Source organism: Corticium candelabrum, chromosome 22 (genome assembly GCF_963422355.1).
Source record: "Corticium candelabrum chromosome 22, ooCorCand1.1, whole genome shotgun sequence".
NCBI classification, from domain to species: domain Eukaryota; kingdom Metazoa; phylum Porifera; class Homoscleromorpha; order Homosclerophorida; family Plakinidae; genus Corticium; species Corticium candelabrum.
The window spans coordinates 735,201-752,700 of record NC_085106.1 but is presented as its reverse complement, the minus strand read 5'-3'; the positions used below and the strand labels follow the sequence as shown (position 1 = coordinate 752,700).

Below are 17,500 nucleotides of genomic sequence, written 5' to 3'. Positions count from 1 at the left end.
ACTTTAGAAGAGCAACTGAAAGTCTGTTTCCTGATTTTCCGTGTTTGTTTGACAAAAACTATTGCTAAGTAACGCAACCATTGTTACGCGAATAGGTAAAGACAGAACACCATCGCTCGCCAAACACAATGCTAACCGAGCATTTACTAGTATATTTATTGGCGAGCGAAGCGAGCCTCTCTCTTGTCATGTCAATTGAGCTCGAGATATACTAGTAAATGCTCGGTTAGCATTGTGTTTGGCGAGCGATGGTGTTCTATCTTTACCTATTGAGTGATAATTCGTGTAACAATGGTTACGTTACGTGGCAATAGTTTCTGTCAAACAAACGCGGGAACTAAGGAAACAGACTTTCAGTTGCTCTTCTATAGTATTTGGCGTTCAATTATCCGAATTGGGCGTTCAATTATCCGATTCAGGCGTTCAGTTATCCGTTGCTTACGGCTGTTGTGCAATATCATGGAAAACTGAATAACTTACATAGTCTGCGGTTGGGCAGCTGCTCAAATATCATCATTCATCAGCTGTATAGACTCAATAATTTGTAATTAATCTTGACTTTAGCGTGAATTTTTAGCGTGTGTTGTACGATATTTTTCTTTGCACTAATCTTGGTGTCCCACGTTTCCGCGGAGGTCTAACTAAACTGTTGTGAGCGAACTAAATCTACATATCTAGGAAGCCTACAACAACGGTTTTATCCCGTCAATCGTGGTGTAATTCGCATATTTTGTAAACCGCGCGTCCTGCGTGATACCATGCAACAGTCCATCATGCGTCTTAGCAGGTTTTTAGCTAATCTAGAGCTCGAATTTCACTACTTCGCCTTCTCACCTTTCTTGAATCAATCATTTATTGGTCAGCTGAAACGTGAGTGAGCATCATAGAAAGACGTCATGAAAGAAATATGCGCCGTTTTGACTTTACGTATCAGTCTGAAACAATTATTTCTATAAATTTAGTACTTCTAAGACAGAACATCGGATAATTGAATACCTGAGTCGGATAATTGAATGCCCGAATCGGATAACTGAACGCCCAAATCGAATAATTGATTGCCTGAATCGGATAATTGAACGCAAAATACTATAATCGTCTTCAATTTTTCGTTCACGCTTCAATTGTCTCACTCGTTTACTAAGATAGTCACGTAACAATGGTCACGTAGTCACGTGATAATGATTGCGTTACAATAATTTCTGTCAAAGTAACGCGCGGAAACTCAAAAAACAGATTTTTCTCTTCTTTTAGCTTTTCCTTTCCATCCCGTTTGTCACGTATCAGTCTCCTTTGCTCTTTAGTCGCGTAAGGGAGCATAATCGAGAGTCGTTTTACTCTTCTCGCCAAAAAATTACAATTAAGTCGACCCCTCGAAAAGGATCCCTTGCTTCAATTTTCGCGCATATGTTACGGAGTCAAAATTGCATTCATCTGGCATCGTCGTTTTGTCGATCCGCCTTTCCGTTTTGCCGTAAATCCATATGACAAGTGCTGACGTACGCATCTAATATATAAAGCTCAAATTGTCTGTGTGTGTGTGTGTGTGTGTGTGTGTGTGTGTGTGTGTGTGTGTGTGTGTGTGTGTGTGTGTGTGTGTGTGTGTGTGTGTGTGTGTGCGTATGTATGTTCGCGTTTGGAGGCCACGTGTTTTGTCCGTTTGCAACCGAAATCGGTACGCACACTCGGCACGCACAGAGGAAAATTTGCGTAAAAAATTAAAAAAATAATGCACCGGGTCCCCTCTCGAGGGGTCGACCTCCGCGTAAAATTTCTCGACGACGCAAACGCTACACATTCCGGTTCATTCGAACACACGCCCACGCCAGTCCTGTGTAGACCGTATACATTGTCGTCCTTCGCAAAGCTTCGAGCGATCGAATATCTCTTGCCGACGAAACTTACTCTTCTAGCGCTTTCGTTTCTCTCCAAATTCTGATTGCATTTGCACCGAATCCAACCTACACGTTTTCTGCAGCAAGCGCTACACGGGGAGTGTGTCGATTTCTATCGAAACAAGCGCGAAGAGCAAGATTCAAATTCATTCAGCATATCCGGGACCTCGCAACAAAGATTGCACGTGACGTGTCCACAGCCTATCTTTACACTACAGTAGCCTCGCAAGCCAGGCTCTTCCGCGCAGTCGCTGAGCTAACCGCACGTGAATCACACGAGGAGGAGGAGCTTTTACCGGAATTGCTCCAGCGCGAGAAGAGCCTGGTCGCTTTCGAGAACGTCATAGTGACGTGGGACCCCCGATCCGGTTTCATAGCTTGATAAAGCTAATTCGATTTCCTAAAGAGCTCGTTTATGTAATTGCGCTGATACATGAAGCAGAGAGGTAGCCCTCCGCGGAGAGCGCGTGAACACGAAATCCAGTGAAGCCGTTGATGGACGAAGTGCTGGTGAATAATGAGCGTAGGAATGGCCTACATGGGACTGGTCCGCTGAACCTACACTCTCCAGCAACGTTTCGTTCTACTGAACTCATCTGCAGGTTTGCGCGAATTGAAACAGACGTAGAACTATTCACCACTCCTGCGCGTCTACTCTGACATCTATAGCCTGTGGGGGAAATGGTGTGAGAACTGCCGGCCCAGTTTCACTCAACGGTTCATGAAAACAGTGGCCTAGAGCTTGTTGACCTCTCCGCGTGTATTGCTAACGCAGTCTATGTGACGGTACTTTCCACTCAGCAAGCAGCACTTTTGTACGATATTGACTCTCCTCACGGTGAACTGGAAACATCCAGGCATGGGAAAACAGCAGTGCAGTGGACCTACCATGTTCAGGAAGTGTAGAGTTGACTCGTAGTTGCACGTGTACACGTACGACTTGTTTCAATGCACGGTTTCTGACTGCTACATATATACACTAACCGCGTACAATGAGTTCATTTCTCAAACTACCGCGCTGCAGATCTAGATTCGGCGGTGTGCTGTTGGCGAAACTGAATGCTGAAAAGGAGTCGTGGCAATGCAGAATATTACATGGCTGAGCTGTCTGCATACGTACTAGAAGCGAACGATGATGTCAACTACGTACTTCGTGAAAAACAAGCAAGTGCGTGAAGCGATGTCGCGTGTTCTCAACTTTCATACCTACATGCTTACCTAATAGGATTAGCTTTATCAAGCTATGAAACCGGATCGGGGGTCCCACGTCACTATGACGTTCTCGAAAGCGACCAGGCTCTTCTCGCGCTGGAGCAATTCCGGTAAAAGCTCCTCCTCCTCGTGTGATTCACGTGCGGTTAGCTCAGCGACTGCGCGGAAGAGCCTGGCTTGCGAGGCTAACACTACAGTATCTTGCCCGTACGAGGGACGGGCCATGTATACTATGTATACCACGTCTTTTGTCCGGTCGCAACCGAAATCGGCACGCACACTCGGCACGCACAGGGAAAGGTTTGCGTAAAAAAATAAAAAATAATGCACCGGGTCCCCTCTCGAGGGATCGACCCCCGCGTAAAATTTCTCGATGACGCAAACGCTACACATTCCCGTTCATTCTAACACACGCCCACACTACTGCCGTGTAGAACGTATGCGCCGTCGTCCTTCGCAAAGCTTCGAGCGATCGAATATCTCTTGCCGACGAAACTTACTGTTCTATCGCTTTCGTTTCTCTCCAAATTCTAATTGCATTTGCACCGAATCCAACCTACACGTTTTCAGCAGCAAGCGCTACACGGGAATGTGTCGATTTCTATCGAAACAAGCGCGAAGAGCAAGATTCGAATTCATTCAGCATATCCGGGACCTCGCAACAAAGGTGCACGTGACGTGTCCACAGACCTATCTTTACACTACAGTATCTTGCCCGTACGAAGGACGGGCCATGGATCCTAGTCTAATATATAAAGCTCAAATTGTCTGTGTGTGTGTGTGTGTGTGTGTGTGTGTGTGTGTGTGTGTGTGTGTGTGTGTGTGTGTATGTATGTTCGCGTTTGGCGGCCACGTCTTTTGTCCGTTCGCAACCGAAATCGGCACGCACACTCGGCACGCACAGAGGAAGGTTTGCGTAAAAAATAAAAAATATTGCACCGGGTCCCCTCTCGAGGGATCGACCCCCGCGTAAAATTTCTCGACGACGCAAACGCTACACATTGCAGTTTATTCGAACACACGACAGCACCAGTCCCGTGTAGACTGTATGCATCGTCGTCCTTCGCAAAGCTTCGAGCGATCGAATATCTCTTGCCGACGAAACTTACTCTTCTAGCGCTTGCGTTTCTCTCCAAATTCTGATTGCATTTGCACCGAATCCAACCTACACGTTTTCTGCAGCAAGCGCTACACGAGGAGTGTGTCGATTTCTATCGAAACAAGCGCGAAGAGCAAGATTCGAATTCATTCAGCACAGCCGGGACATCGCAACAAAGATTGCACGTGACGTGTCCACAGACCTATCTTTACACTACAGTATCTTGCCCGTACGAAGGACGGGCCATGGATCCTAGTCTAATATATAAAGCTCAAATTGTCTGTGTGTGTGTGTGTGTGTGTGTGTGTGTGTGTGTGTGTGTGTGTGTGTATGTATGTTCGCGTTTGGCGGCCACGTCTTTTGTCCGTTCGCAACCGAAATCGGCACGCACACTCGGCACGCACAGAGGAAGGTTTGCGTAAAAAATAAAAAATATTGCACCGGGTCCCCTCTCGAGGGATCGACCCCCGCGTAAAATTTCTCGACGACGCAAACGCTACACATTGCAGTTTATTCGAACACACGACAGCACCAGTCCCGTGTAGACTGTATGCATCGTCGTCCTTCGCAAAGCTTCGAGCGATCGAATATCTCTTGCCGACGAAACTTACTCTTCTAGCGCTTGCGTTTCTCTCCAAATTCTGATTGCATTTGCACCGAATCCAACCTACACGTTTTCTGCAGCAAGCGCTACACGAGGAGTGTGTCGATTTCTATCGAAACAAGCGCGAAGAGCAAGATTCGAATTCATTCAGCACAGCCGGGACATCGCAACAAAGATTGCACGTGACGTGTCCACAGACCTATCTTTACACTACAGTATCTTGCCCGTACGAAGAACGGGCCATGGATCCTAGTATTTATATATATATGTACGTCAGCACTTGTCATATGGATTTACGGCAAAACAGAAAGACAAATCAACAAAACGACGATGCCAGATGAATGCAATTTTGACTCCGTAACATATGCGCTAAAAATTGAAGCAAGGGATCACTTTTGAGGGATCGACTCAATTGTAATTTCTTGGCGAGGAGAGTCAAACGACTCTCGATTTTGCTCCCTTACGCGACTAAAGAGAAAAGGAGACTGATTTGTGACAAACGGAATGAAAAAGAAAAGCTAAAAGAAGAGAAAAGTCTGTTTTTTGAGTTTTCGCGCGTTACTTTGATAGAAATTATTGCTACGCAACCATTGTCACGTGACTATGCGATCATTGTTACGCGACTATCTCAGTAAACGAGTGAGACGACTGAAGCGTGAACGAAGAATTGAAGACAACTATAGTGTTTTGCGTTCAATTATCTGAATTCAGCGCTCAGTTACCCGATTCAGGCAAGCAATTATCCGAACTGGGCGTTCAGTTATCCGATGTTCTGTCCTAATTAGAAGTACCAAATATAGAAATAATTATTGTAGTCGCACATTTCTTTCATGACGTCTTTCTATGATGCTCACTCACGTTTCAGCTGAACAATAAATGATTGATTCAAGAAAGGTGAGAAGGTGAAGTAGTGAAATTCGAGCTCTTGATTAGCTAAAAACCAGCTGCGACGCATGATGGACTGTTGCATGGTATCACGCAAGACGCGCGATTTACAAAGTATGCGGATTACACCACGATTGATGGAGCAAGGCGTTGTTGTAGGCTTCCTAGATATGTAGATTTAGTTCACTCACAACAGCTTATTTAGACCTCCGCGGAAACGTGGGACACCAAGATTAGTGCAAAGGAAATTATCCTACAACACACGCTAAAAATTCACGCTAAAGTCAAGAATAATTACAAATTATTGAGTCTATACAGCTGATGAATGATGATATTTGAGCAGCTGCCCAACCGCAGACTATGTAAGTTATTTAGTTGCACAACAGCCGTAAGCAACGGATAATTGAACGCCTGAATCGGATAATTGAACGCCAAATACTATAGAAGAGCAACTGAAAGTCTGTTTCCTGAGTTCCCGCGTTTGTTTGACAGAAACTATTGCTATGTAACGCAACCATTGTTACGCGAATAGGCAAAAACAGAACACCATCGCTCGCCAAACACAATGCTAACCGAGCATTTACTAGTTCTATTCTAACTGTATGACGTACGACATTAAAGGGGAACTCCCATGAAAATAGAAGTAACGTTCTCATGATAGGATGATGACGCACGAATATCTTACCGATTGCGCATGTGTTGTCATCAGAGTATATGGCGTACCTTCCGTACAGTTTTGAGCCCGAATGTGATGACGCTGAGAGCAGTTCGAGTTCGGGAAACTCTCATGAAATTGATTCGGACACAGGGGACGAAATCCCCGAGCGCTTGGTCAACTCAGACTGGTGCACATGCGGTCAGTGTGTTGTCATGCCCACTGCCTTTGCTGCCAAGAGTTTGACGCGCTAAGTTAGAGACTCTGTGGTTTACGGTGTGTGGTAGAACACGCAACTTTTGAGCTTGTCTGCCTCAACTACGACGTTCTGCACACTACTGTGTCCGCAGTGGTAGATGTCACTGAAGATTCCTTCACAGAACCTCTGAATCACAGGTTTCTTGACACAAGTGCGTACGGTATTGCCATTTTGTTTATTGTCTTTCACTTTACAGGCTTTTGAGGTCGACAGCATACAGGCAGTTCACACATTGGGCTCCTATGAGACTGGGCAGGCGTGCTAAAATGGTCATACCATCATGTGTAGTTTTGCTATTAGAAGACCTTTCCCAGAAGAAGGCGAAGTGTACGTGGGGTTTAGGGAGCATCATGATTAGACATGATTTTGACAATAATGCTTGTAACTACCTAATTCTAAGAATCTGTGTCAACTAATGTCCCATCTTATACATGCTATAGCGTTTATATGCCATAGTTGTATGTTCTATGTAAATCTTGTTTTACGAGCACTAGCAACAGTTTCCTTGAGTGGTCTTTCACAGGTGGCAATGTTGGCTGGTAAAATCACTGGAGGTTGTCTGGCTTTGTGTTTTCGAAGAGGTTGTGGATTCAGCTGTCGTTTATTTAAAACTGCTTTAAGGATTCCTTGCAGATAGCCGTAGCTCTTTGATTCAGTGATGGGCTTTGCAACCCAGATCTTGGTAGGTTTGGGAAAAACCACCTTGTATCTCACTTCTCCACTGCTAGTGGTAGCTTGCCTTCTTCCTGTGTTGTGGTTATGATCAAGTGCAGCCAGCTGTGTTCTTGCAAGCATCCCCTTGTAGCTGAAATGTTGCCTCTTAGGACAATATTTAGTGAGAAGAGCATGGTAAACTTCCAAATTACCAGTGTGGCTGAAGTCTGTTAGCTTGTCAAGGTCTTTCAAAAGCTTCTTGTTTAGGACTACCGACTTCAGTGCATCATGTGCAGGAGAACATTTCTTTAACCACTACTTTTGTTGGCTCTCTTCAAGTGACAATTCGTTGTGTTCACACTTGCCAAAAGATGTAGCATTCTCCCATGAATGGACATTGATTGTATGGTAAATAATAAAAATCCATTTCTCTCTTAGATTTTCAGCCTGTCTATTACATGATTTTGATGACCACCACAAGTGATTTGCCACAGATCTTATCCATGGAAGAAGGTTACTACAGCCCTTTGCCTTACCCAGTTGGATTAACTTTTTGATAACACTTTTTGAAACGTGCCAAACATCATACTGATGATCTATATCAGGGACCTGCTTTTCATGACAGACGTTATCTGCAGGTGTCTATCAGTAGCAATTTCAGTCACGGCATTTGTTCCGCCTAGTCAACCTTGTACGCGTATGGCCTGAGGTAATAGTAAATGACATTACCACGCATCGTAGACGGCTCACACCCAAGGACGTTCTTAGTGAGCATCCAAGATACTGTGTTATTAGATGCTACATCCTTTCAAATTCTGACTGACCCTCGATATATCCTCGCTACACAGAGCAACATACGCGAGTAAGATATTCCTACGTCATCATTTCAAAATGGCGACTGCCATAAGGTTACGCCCCCATGTTCGAAGCTCAATTTCTCCGTTCAGAAAGAGTTGTATTAAGAAAGAAAGGTACCAATAGAGTCAGGGCACTTAGTACTATCATGAGAACGATACTTGTAATTTCGTGGGAGTTCCCCTTTAACTAACCACATCCGTTGGTGCGGGTGTACGTACGTACCACTGGGTGTCAACTTGACCTTAGCGCACGCGACCCCTGTTCCGTGACGTCATTCTAGAGACGTGGTCTCAGTGAGTGAGTATCGATGGCGACATACGCGGAGTTTATCGCTCAAAACGAGGAACGTGACGGCGTCAGATTTACATGGAACGCATGGCCATCAAGCCGACTCGAAGCAACGCGAATGGTGAGTCGAAAAAACGAAAAAACACGAAAAAATTGGAAAAAAATTAACCAAAAATTTTTGTTATTGTCGTTTTTTGGCATGTATTTGTGAGAAGAAAGTGATCGTGAATAAATGTGTTGCGTATGTGTTCAGGTTGTGCCAGTTGCGTGCATGCTGACGCCTCTGAGAGAGCGACCGGATTTGCCGCCCGTTCAGTATGATCCTGTTGTGTGTAATCGCAGTCCGAACTGCGTTCTCAATCCGTTCTGGTGAGGATTGGCGTCGTTTTTGTTGGTTTTCTTTGTGCCCACGTGGTTGGTCACGTGATCGAGTTGTTGTGGTTACAGCCAGGTTGATTTCCGTGGGAAGACGTGGACGTGTCCGTTCAGTTACCAACGCAGTGCGGTGAGTGACATCGATTTGTTATACGGGCATTTGCGTTTGTTTTCTTGTTTTGTTTGTTCTTGTTTGTTTGTGTTTGTTTATCCTTGCTTGTTTTGTTTGTTTGTTTTCTTGTTTTTTTGTTTATTTGCTTTTTTGTTTGTTTATTTGATTGTTTGTTTGTTTTCTCGTTGTTTGTGTGCTTGTGTTTGTTTTGTTTGTGTTTTTTGTTTGTGTTTTTTGTTTTCAGGTTTTTGTTTGTTTATTTGCTTGTTTGTTTGTTTGTTTATTTGTTTGTTTAGTTGTTTGTGTTTGTTTTGTCTGTGTTTGTTTAGTTGTTTGTGTTTGTTTAGTTGTTTGTGTTTGGTTTGTTTGTTTTTGTTTAGTTGTTTGTGTTTGTGTGCTTTGTTTGTGTTTTTGGTTTTGTTTTTTGTTTTCTTGTTTTTGGTTTTTGTTTTCTTGTTTTTGTTTGTTTATTTGCTTGTTTGTTTGTTTATTTGCTTGTTTAGTTGTTTGTGTTTGTTTTGTTTGTGTTTGTTTAGTTGTTTGTGTTTGTTTTGTTTGTGTTTGTTTAGTTGTTTGTGTTTGTTTAGTTGTTTGTGTTTGGTTTGTTTGTTTTTGTTTAGTTGTTTGTGTTTGTGTGCTTTGTTTGTGTTTGTTTGTTTGTGTTTTTGGTTTTGTTTTTTGTTTTCTTGTTTTTGGTTTTTGTTTTCTTGTTTTTGTTTGTTTATTTGCTTGTTTGTTTGTTTATTTGCTTGTTTAGTTGTTTGTGTTTGTTTTGTTTGTGTTTGTTTAGTTGTTTGTGTTTGTTTTGTTTGTGTTTGTTTAGTTGTTTGTGTTTGTTTAGTTGTTTGTGTTTGTGTGTTTTGTTTGTGTTTGTTTTGTTTGTGTTTGTTTTTGTTTGTTTTCTTGTTTGTTTGTGTTTGTTTTCTTGTTTGTTTATTGGTTTATTTTATTCGTGTTTGTTTGTTTTTGCTGTTTTGTTAATTTGTTTATTTCTTTTCTTGTGTGTGTATGTGTATGCATATGCATGCATGTGTGTGTACAGAAGCACAATATATTAATTTATAACATTAACTATTAAACTAATTTAATTAACAACATTTAAAGACTCCACTATTGTTATCATAGTTCCCTCCTCAATATCGCGGAATATCCGAACAACACCAACCAGCCGAGATATTGCCACAATTCACGACCATCGAATACACACTTCAGGTACAACAACACTCAATCACAAACACACGAAAATCAAAAAAATTAAAATTACAAATAATTAATTTATTGATTAATTTTTATATTTCCACAGCGCGGTGCAACTGCTCCACTTGTTTTTCTCTTTGTTGTCGACACTTGTATGGATGACGATGATTTACAAGCCATCAAGGTACTAAAGTTGTGTATGTATATGTGTCTGTCCAGTACCACTCGTGTACACACATGTCAATCTTTTTAGGAGTCGCTTCAGATGTCATTGAGTTTACTTCCACCTACAGCTTTGGTTGGCTTGATTACGTATGGAAAAGTGGTACGTGTGAGTTGCATTACAAGCATGATACGACGGCATGTCAATGTGTAATACAAGCGTTTAGCACGTCCACCCAAACGCCACTTCGAAATTCGATTAATTTTTTGTTTTGAGTAAAGCAAACGCTTGATTGTGTTGTGTCAAATGGATTAAATTGTGTAGCGAAAAGTTGATTAATTAATTAATTAATTATTGATTTTGTGGCATTTAGGTGCAGCTTCATGAGTTGGGATGTGAGGGGATTACAAAGAGTTACGTGTTTAAGGGTACAAAGGAGGTGCCACAGAAACAGATTCAGGACTTGTTGGGTCTTAGTCGGCCTCAGGCACAGCAGCAGCAGCAGCAGCAGCAGCAGCACGGTCAGCAACCGGTTGTTCAACAGCCTGGGATGGGGGGAATGAACAGGTAGGATGATGTTTATGTTGTGAATGTGTGTTTGATGGAATGAGTAGTAGAGGGGCTGAGAAATGGGTGTGTTGTCTGGCAAACAGACAGACAGACAAAATACAAACAGACAGACAGACAGACAAAATACAGACAGACAGACAGACAAAATACAGACAGACAGACAAAGTACAGAGACAGACAGACAGACAGGTAAAGTACAGACACACAAAATACAGAAGGCAGACAGACAGACACAATACAGACAGACAGGCAGGCAAAGTACAGACAGACAGACAAAATACAGACAGACAGGTAAAGTACAGACATACAAAATACAGGAGGCAAACAGACAGACACAATACAGACAGGCAGGCAAAGTACAGACAGACAGACAAAATACAGACAGACAGGCAGGCAAAGTACTGACAGACAAAGTACAGACAGACAGACAAATCCAGAAGGCAGACAGACAGACATACAGACAGACAAGATACAGCAGACAGACAGACAAACAGACAACATACAGACAGACATACAGAGACGGACAGACAACATTCATACGGACAGAAATAGACAGACAACATACAGACAGACAGACTTGGGTTTCTAAGCTAATATATTTATCTTCTAGGTTCCTTCAACCCGTTGAGATGTGCGACATGAGTCTAACCGATCTTCTCAGCGAACTACAACACGACCCGTGGCCAGTTCACCAAGGAAAACGCCCACTGAGATCAACCGGAGTTGCCCTCTCGTTAGCAGTCGGTCTCGTCGAGGTACACGCACACACACACACACACACACACACACACACACACACAACAGACACACACACACACACACACACACACACACACACACACACACAACAGACACACACACACACACACACACACACACACACACACACACACACACACACACACACACACAAAGCAAACAATACAATACACAGAAATCCAAATTTCTAATTTTATGCTTATTAATATCAATTGTTTTGGTAGAAATTATTTTTTATTTTTGTCTTGTTTTAGGCAACGTATCCAAGCACCGGGGCTCGTATCATGTTGTTCGCTGGTGGAGCGTGTACGCAGGGCCCGGGAATGATAATTGATAATGAGTTGAAGAATACAATTCGTTCGCATCACGACATCGAGAAGGACAATGCAAAGTACATGAAGAAAGCCATCAAGGTTAGTGTTGTAGGTGATGGGCGGGGCAACTGTGAGTGTGGAGACGGTTGGTGTGTGACGTTGCGTTGTGGTTGTTCAGTTTTATGAGACGCTGGCGACACGGGTGGCCGAGAATGGTCACATTGTGGATTTGTATGCGTATGCTCTTGATCAGACCGGTCTTCATGAAATGAAATATCTTTGTAATTTTACCGGGTGAGGAAGCTGTGTGTGTATGTGTCTGTCCATCTGTCTGTCTACCTATTTATCTGTCTGTCTATCTGTCCGTTTATCTGTTTGTCTGTCTGTCCGTACATCTATCTGTCTGTCTATCTGTCTGTCTGTCCGTACGGCTATGTGTCTGTCTGTCTATCTGTTTATCTGTCTGTCTGTCTATCTGTTTGTCTGTCTGTCTGTCTGTCTGTCCGTCTATCTATCTATTTATCGGTCTGTCTATCTGTCCGTCTATCTGTGTATCTGTCTGTCCATTTATCTGTCCATCTGTCTGACTATCTATCTATCTGTCTGTCCGTCTATCTGTTTATCTGTCTATCTATCTGTCTGTCCGTCTGTCTGTTTATCTGTCTATCTATCTGTTTGTCTATCTGTCCGTCTATCTATCTATTTATCTGTCTGTCTATCTGTCCGTCTGTCTGTCTGTCTGTCTATCCGCCTGTCTGCCTGTCTGTCTATGTTTGGAATAATGTTTGTGTGTGGCAGAGGTCATATGGTGATGGGCGACTCGTTCAATACTGCGCTGTTTAAGCAGACATTTCAGAGGCTGTTCTCTAAGGACGTTAGAGGAGAATTACGGATGGCTTTCGAGGCAACATTAGAAGTCAAGGTGATTGACTGTTTTTCTGTCTGTTCATCTGTGTGTTTGTCTGCCTGTCTGTCTGTGTGTCTGTCTGTCTCTCTATCTGTGTTTGTCTTTGTCTCTCTATATGTGTGTTTGTCTGTTTGTTTGTCCATCTGTTTGTTTGTCCATCTGTTTGTTTGTCTGTTTGTGACAATGTCTGTCCATCTGTGTGTCTGTCTGTCTATTATTTTTTGTGTGTTTGTAGTTTGTTTATTTATATGTTTGTTTGTTTGTTTGTCTGTGTGCATGCTTATTCATGTGTCTGTCTGTTTCATCAACTTACCTACTCCAACATCAAACCTATACAATACAATACAACCCTGAAGACAAAATCTTTTACTAGTTGAATCCAACAAGTGACTACAACCAATCGGCTCACGCCATACAATACTCTACAAACAAGTTTAATATTAAAATGTCTACACACTGTCTCTAGACAGACAACACAGGAATACATAGTACTAACCATCTCTTCTCTCACTAGACGTCTCGTGAGCTGAAAGTGATGGGAGCCATTGGTCCTTGCATTTCGATGAAGAAGAACAATGGCTGTGTATCGGATTCTGTCAGTTTTGCATCGAAATTTAATTAGAAACATTGCAACACACATAGCTTATGTATACTGTTTAGGAGATTGGCGTTGGAGGCACGAGTTCGTGGAGAATTTGTGGTCTTGATTCGTCGGCAAGTATTGCAGTACTTTTTGAAGTTGTAAACCAGGTGATTAATATTAATGCTCAACATTATGTCACATGTTGACGCGCATGCGCACATATGCACACACACATGCATGGATGCACACACACACACACACACACACACACACACACGGATTCACACACACACACACACACACACACACACACACGGATTCACACACACACACACACACACACACACACACACACACACACACACACACACACGAAGTGTCATGATTTCTGTCTCTAGCATTCGTCTCCGGTTCCTCAAGGCTCTCGTGGTGTCATCCAATTCGTGACTACGTATCAACACTCAAGTGGTCAACGTCGAGCAAGAGTCACCACACTATCTCGCAAGTCAGTGTCTTCTACAAACGAGCTGCAAAACAACAAACTGAAATTTTTCCTTCAATAGTTTTGTAGACGGATCATCCAGCCCTCAACACATAGTAGCAAGTTTTGACCAGGAATGTGCAGCTGTGGTTCTAGCAAGAATGGCTGTTGTCAAGTACGAGTCTCACTCTCCATCTTCATTTAGTCTTTTGATGTCATTGATATTAACTTTAGGACTGAAACTGATGATGGGCCTGACGTATTGAGATGGTTGGATAGAAATCTAATTAGACTGGTTGGTTGATATTAATCAGTGTTGGTTGGTTGGTGGTGGTGAGTTTGTTTGTTTAGTGCCAGAAGGTTGGCGAGTTTATTAAGGACGACTCTAACTCATTTCGTCTCTCAGAGTCATTCTCACTCTTTCCTCAAGTGTGTGTGTGTGTGTGTGTGTGTGTGTGTGTGTGTGTGTGTGTGTGTGTGTGTGTGTGTCACTGTGTGTGTGTGCATTGCTTGTTTATTTATTTGTCTGTTGCTTTGTTAGTTTGTGTTTCACTTGAGGAGATCACAATTTCTTCAGACGTTTAATAACAGTCCAGACGAGTCGGCATATTACAAGTTCTTCTTGCAAGCAGTTGTCACACTGTTTACCTTTCTGAATATGATTTTTTAGAAACAAACTGATGATCGAAGACGTCACAAATGCTTTGGTCATGATCCAACCCATTCTGTATTCGTACTCATTTAATGGACCTCCAGAGGCAAGACACACACACACACACGCACACACACACACACACACACACACACACACACACTTGCATACATAGTTTGGACAGTATGAAGTTGACGTGTTGTGTGTTTTGTAGCCGGTTCTATTGGATTCAAGCAGTATTCTTCCTGATCGAATTCTTCTTCTAGACATGTTCTTTCATGTTGTCATCTTCCATGGCGAGGCAAGTCACACACACATGCACACACACACACGCACACTGACACACACACACACACACACACACACACACACACACACACACACACACACACACCGACACACACACATCGACACACACACACACACACCGACACACACACACACACACACACACACACACACACACACACACACACACACACCGACACACGCCAGTGTGTCACTGTGTGTGTTGGAGTGTGTATGATCTGCGTGTGTTTGGTAGACAATTGCCAACTGGAGGAAGCAAGGATATCAGAACTTACCAGATCATGCGAATTTCAGACAGTTGCTGCAAGCTCCAATAGATGATGCTCAGGTATTTGTTTCATTTGTTCTTGTCTCTGTCTTCATGTGATCGTATGTACATGTGCTTATCTGTCTGTCTGTCTGTTTGTCTTTCTGTCTGTCTGTTTGTCTTTTTGTCTGTCTGTCTGTCTGTCTGTTTAATAATTATGACAATCATATTTGTACTGTACACATTCTTTGTTTATAGGAAATTTTGAGAAATCGATTTCCCATGCCACGATATGTAGACTGTGATCAAGGAAGCAGTCAAGTAAGCTCTTACCACACACAAACTTCAATCTCTGTCACATAGAACACTCTAGCTTACTTAAATAATGACGTCAGTGATTAAAGAATGACGTTATTGATTAAATAATGACGTCAGTGATTAAATAATAATATTAGTGATTAAATAATGACATTAGTGATTAAATAATGACGTTAGTGATGAAATAAGGACGTCAGTGATTAACTAATGACGTCATTTATAACTAATGACGTCACTCTCTATTAGGCTCGGTTTCTACTAACGCGAGTTAATCCATCTCAGACACATAATAACCTCTATGGCTGGTCACAGGTAAGTAACATTAATTTACACTTATTTCTTTATTTATTTGGTGTTGCTCATGTTTGTTTCTCTAACGTTGCAGGATGGAAGTGGTGCCCCGGTGCTTACAGACGACGTCAGTCTGCAAGTGTTCATGGAGCATTTGAAGAAATTAGCCGTTTCTAGTTCGTCGTAGTCGATGTAATGTGATGTAGAGGGAGAGATGGGCACTTGATAATGACAGCACTCATTATTGTAGTGCTAAAAGTTGACAGATGTAGTTATTCATATTATACAAAGTATTAATTGATATCTTGAAATTTGTCCTCGGAGTTTCGTAACACGGCGCATACAAAGGTCGAACATCCCGTATGTAACGGATGTGTACTAGCTTGTATTAATTGATATCTTGAAATTTATCCTCGGGGTTTCGTAACACGGCGCATACAAAGACCAAACATCCCGTATGTACCGGATGTTAGCATGTCTGGCATGTTCGTTAGATCCCTGAAGATCGTTGCCGTTGTGTCGGCCTACTGGTAAGAAATTCTCGTTATTTATCATTTTTCGGTATTTTTACGCATGATTTTAGGGCCGTTTCTATTTCTCTCGTTTTTCTCAACAAACATCTGCTTAGCAGCGACGACATCAAGGTACACACGCTATTTTCAATGTCGTTCCACTTGTTTACGTCCTTTGTTTATTGTTTATTGTTCTACTCGTTTGTAGCTCGAAGCGCCTTTGTTCATCACGTGGTATCAATGTGTGGTTTGCGTGGGCGTGGCTATTGGTGTTGGGCTTTTGGCTCGGAAGGCGCCCGATACGTTTTCTGAATTCTCAATTAGGTTGAAGACTGCTATTAGCGTATGTGGTTGAATCGTATTGCAGTGTGTACATAAGCAGACTTTAAGTTTTAATTGATATTAATGTTCTGTGTCTCTTTGTCTGTCTGTGTTTGTCTGTCTGTGTTTGTCTGTCTGTTTGTTTGTTTATCTATCATACATACGTACATACATACATACATACATACATACATACATACATACATACATACAAATGGCATACATGCATACACACACACACACACACACACACACACACACACACACACACACACACACACACACACACACACACACACACACACACGTTGTACATACATGATGGCATGTCCACTGATAACAGTGATGACTCTCTTTAGTGTCCTCTGTGTCTCTGGTGGGATTTAACACCTGCTTTTGAATGGCATTCCTTGCCACAAGATTGACAAACAAATGTCTTGTTGGTAGGAACAATTTGTTCTTTCCGTTTCTGACGTTGAGCTTGAAGATGTCTAATACGATTTTCTATGTATGATGTCTAATACGATGTATATATGAAGATGTCTAATACGATGTATATATGTATGTATATATGTACATACATACATATATACATACATACATACAAATGACATACATGCATACACACACACACGTACATACATACATATATACATACATACAAATGGCATACATGCACACATGCACACACACACACACACACACACACACACACACACACACACAATGGCATACACACACACAAATGGCATACACACACACACACACACACACACACACACACACACACACACACGCACACGCACACACACACACACACATACACACAAACACACAAACACACACACACACACACACACACACACACACACACACACACATGCATGCATGCACATAGACACACACACAGAGACACGTTGTACATACATACATACATACAGACATACCCTTGTTGTACTATTTTTGTGTGTATTGATGTTCTT

The 17,500-nt window shown here is 42.3% G+C and overlaps 2 protein-coding genes across 3 annotated transcripts in view; both read left to right on the top strand.

The window, feature by feature from the left end:
* Positions 1-8,388: 8,388 nt before the first annotated feature.
* On the top strand, positions 8,389-16,007 carry LOC134197805 (protein transport protein Sec23A-like). The gene is made up of 24 exons (XM_062667153.1): positions 8,389-8,527; positions 8,660-8,775; positions 8,854-8,911; positions 10,019-10,105; positions 10,197-10,274; positions 10,344-10,415; positions 10,627-10,820; positions 11,434-11,578; positions 11,837-11,995; positions 12,075-12,190; positions 12,695-12,818; positions 13,318-13,398; positions 13,464-13,553; positions 13,785-13,891; positions 13,950-14,042; positions 14,102-14,162; positions 14,219-14,296; positions 14,409-14,482; positions 14,538-14,625; positions 14,734-14,820; positions 15,064-15,156; positions 15,334-15,396; positions 15,640-15,705; positions 15,779-16,007. The coding sequence occupies exons 1-24, from the start codon at positions 8,426-8,428 to the stop codon at positions 15,869-15,871; spliced, it is 2,325 nt and encodes a 774-aa protein (XP_062523137.1). The 5' UTR covers positions 8,389-8,425; the 3' UTR covers positions 15,872-16,007.
* A 135-nt stretch (positions 16,008-16,142) lies between these two features.
* Positions 16,143-17,500, top strand: part of LOC134197183 (GDP-fucose transporter 1-like) — a 2,801-nt gene continuing 1,443 nt past the window's right edge. The window contains exons 1-3 of one of the 2 annotated variants that reach the window (XM_062666457.1): positions 16,143-16,214; positions 16,268-16,328; positions 16,405-16,539. In XM_062666457.1, coding sequence (XP_062522441.1) covers positions 16,159-16,214; positions 16,268-16,328; positions 16,405-16,539 — 252 coding nt within the window. In that variant the 5' untranslated portion in view covers positions 16,143-16,158. Of the gene's footprint in view, positions 16,215-16,267; positions 16,329-16,404; positions 16,540-16,876; positions 17,026-17,500 lie in introns of those variants that run through there. The other variant, XM_062666458.1, reaches the window with a different exon arrangement.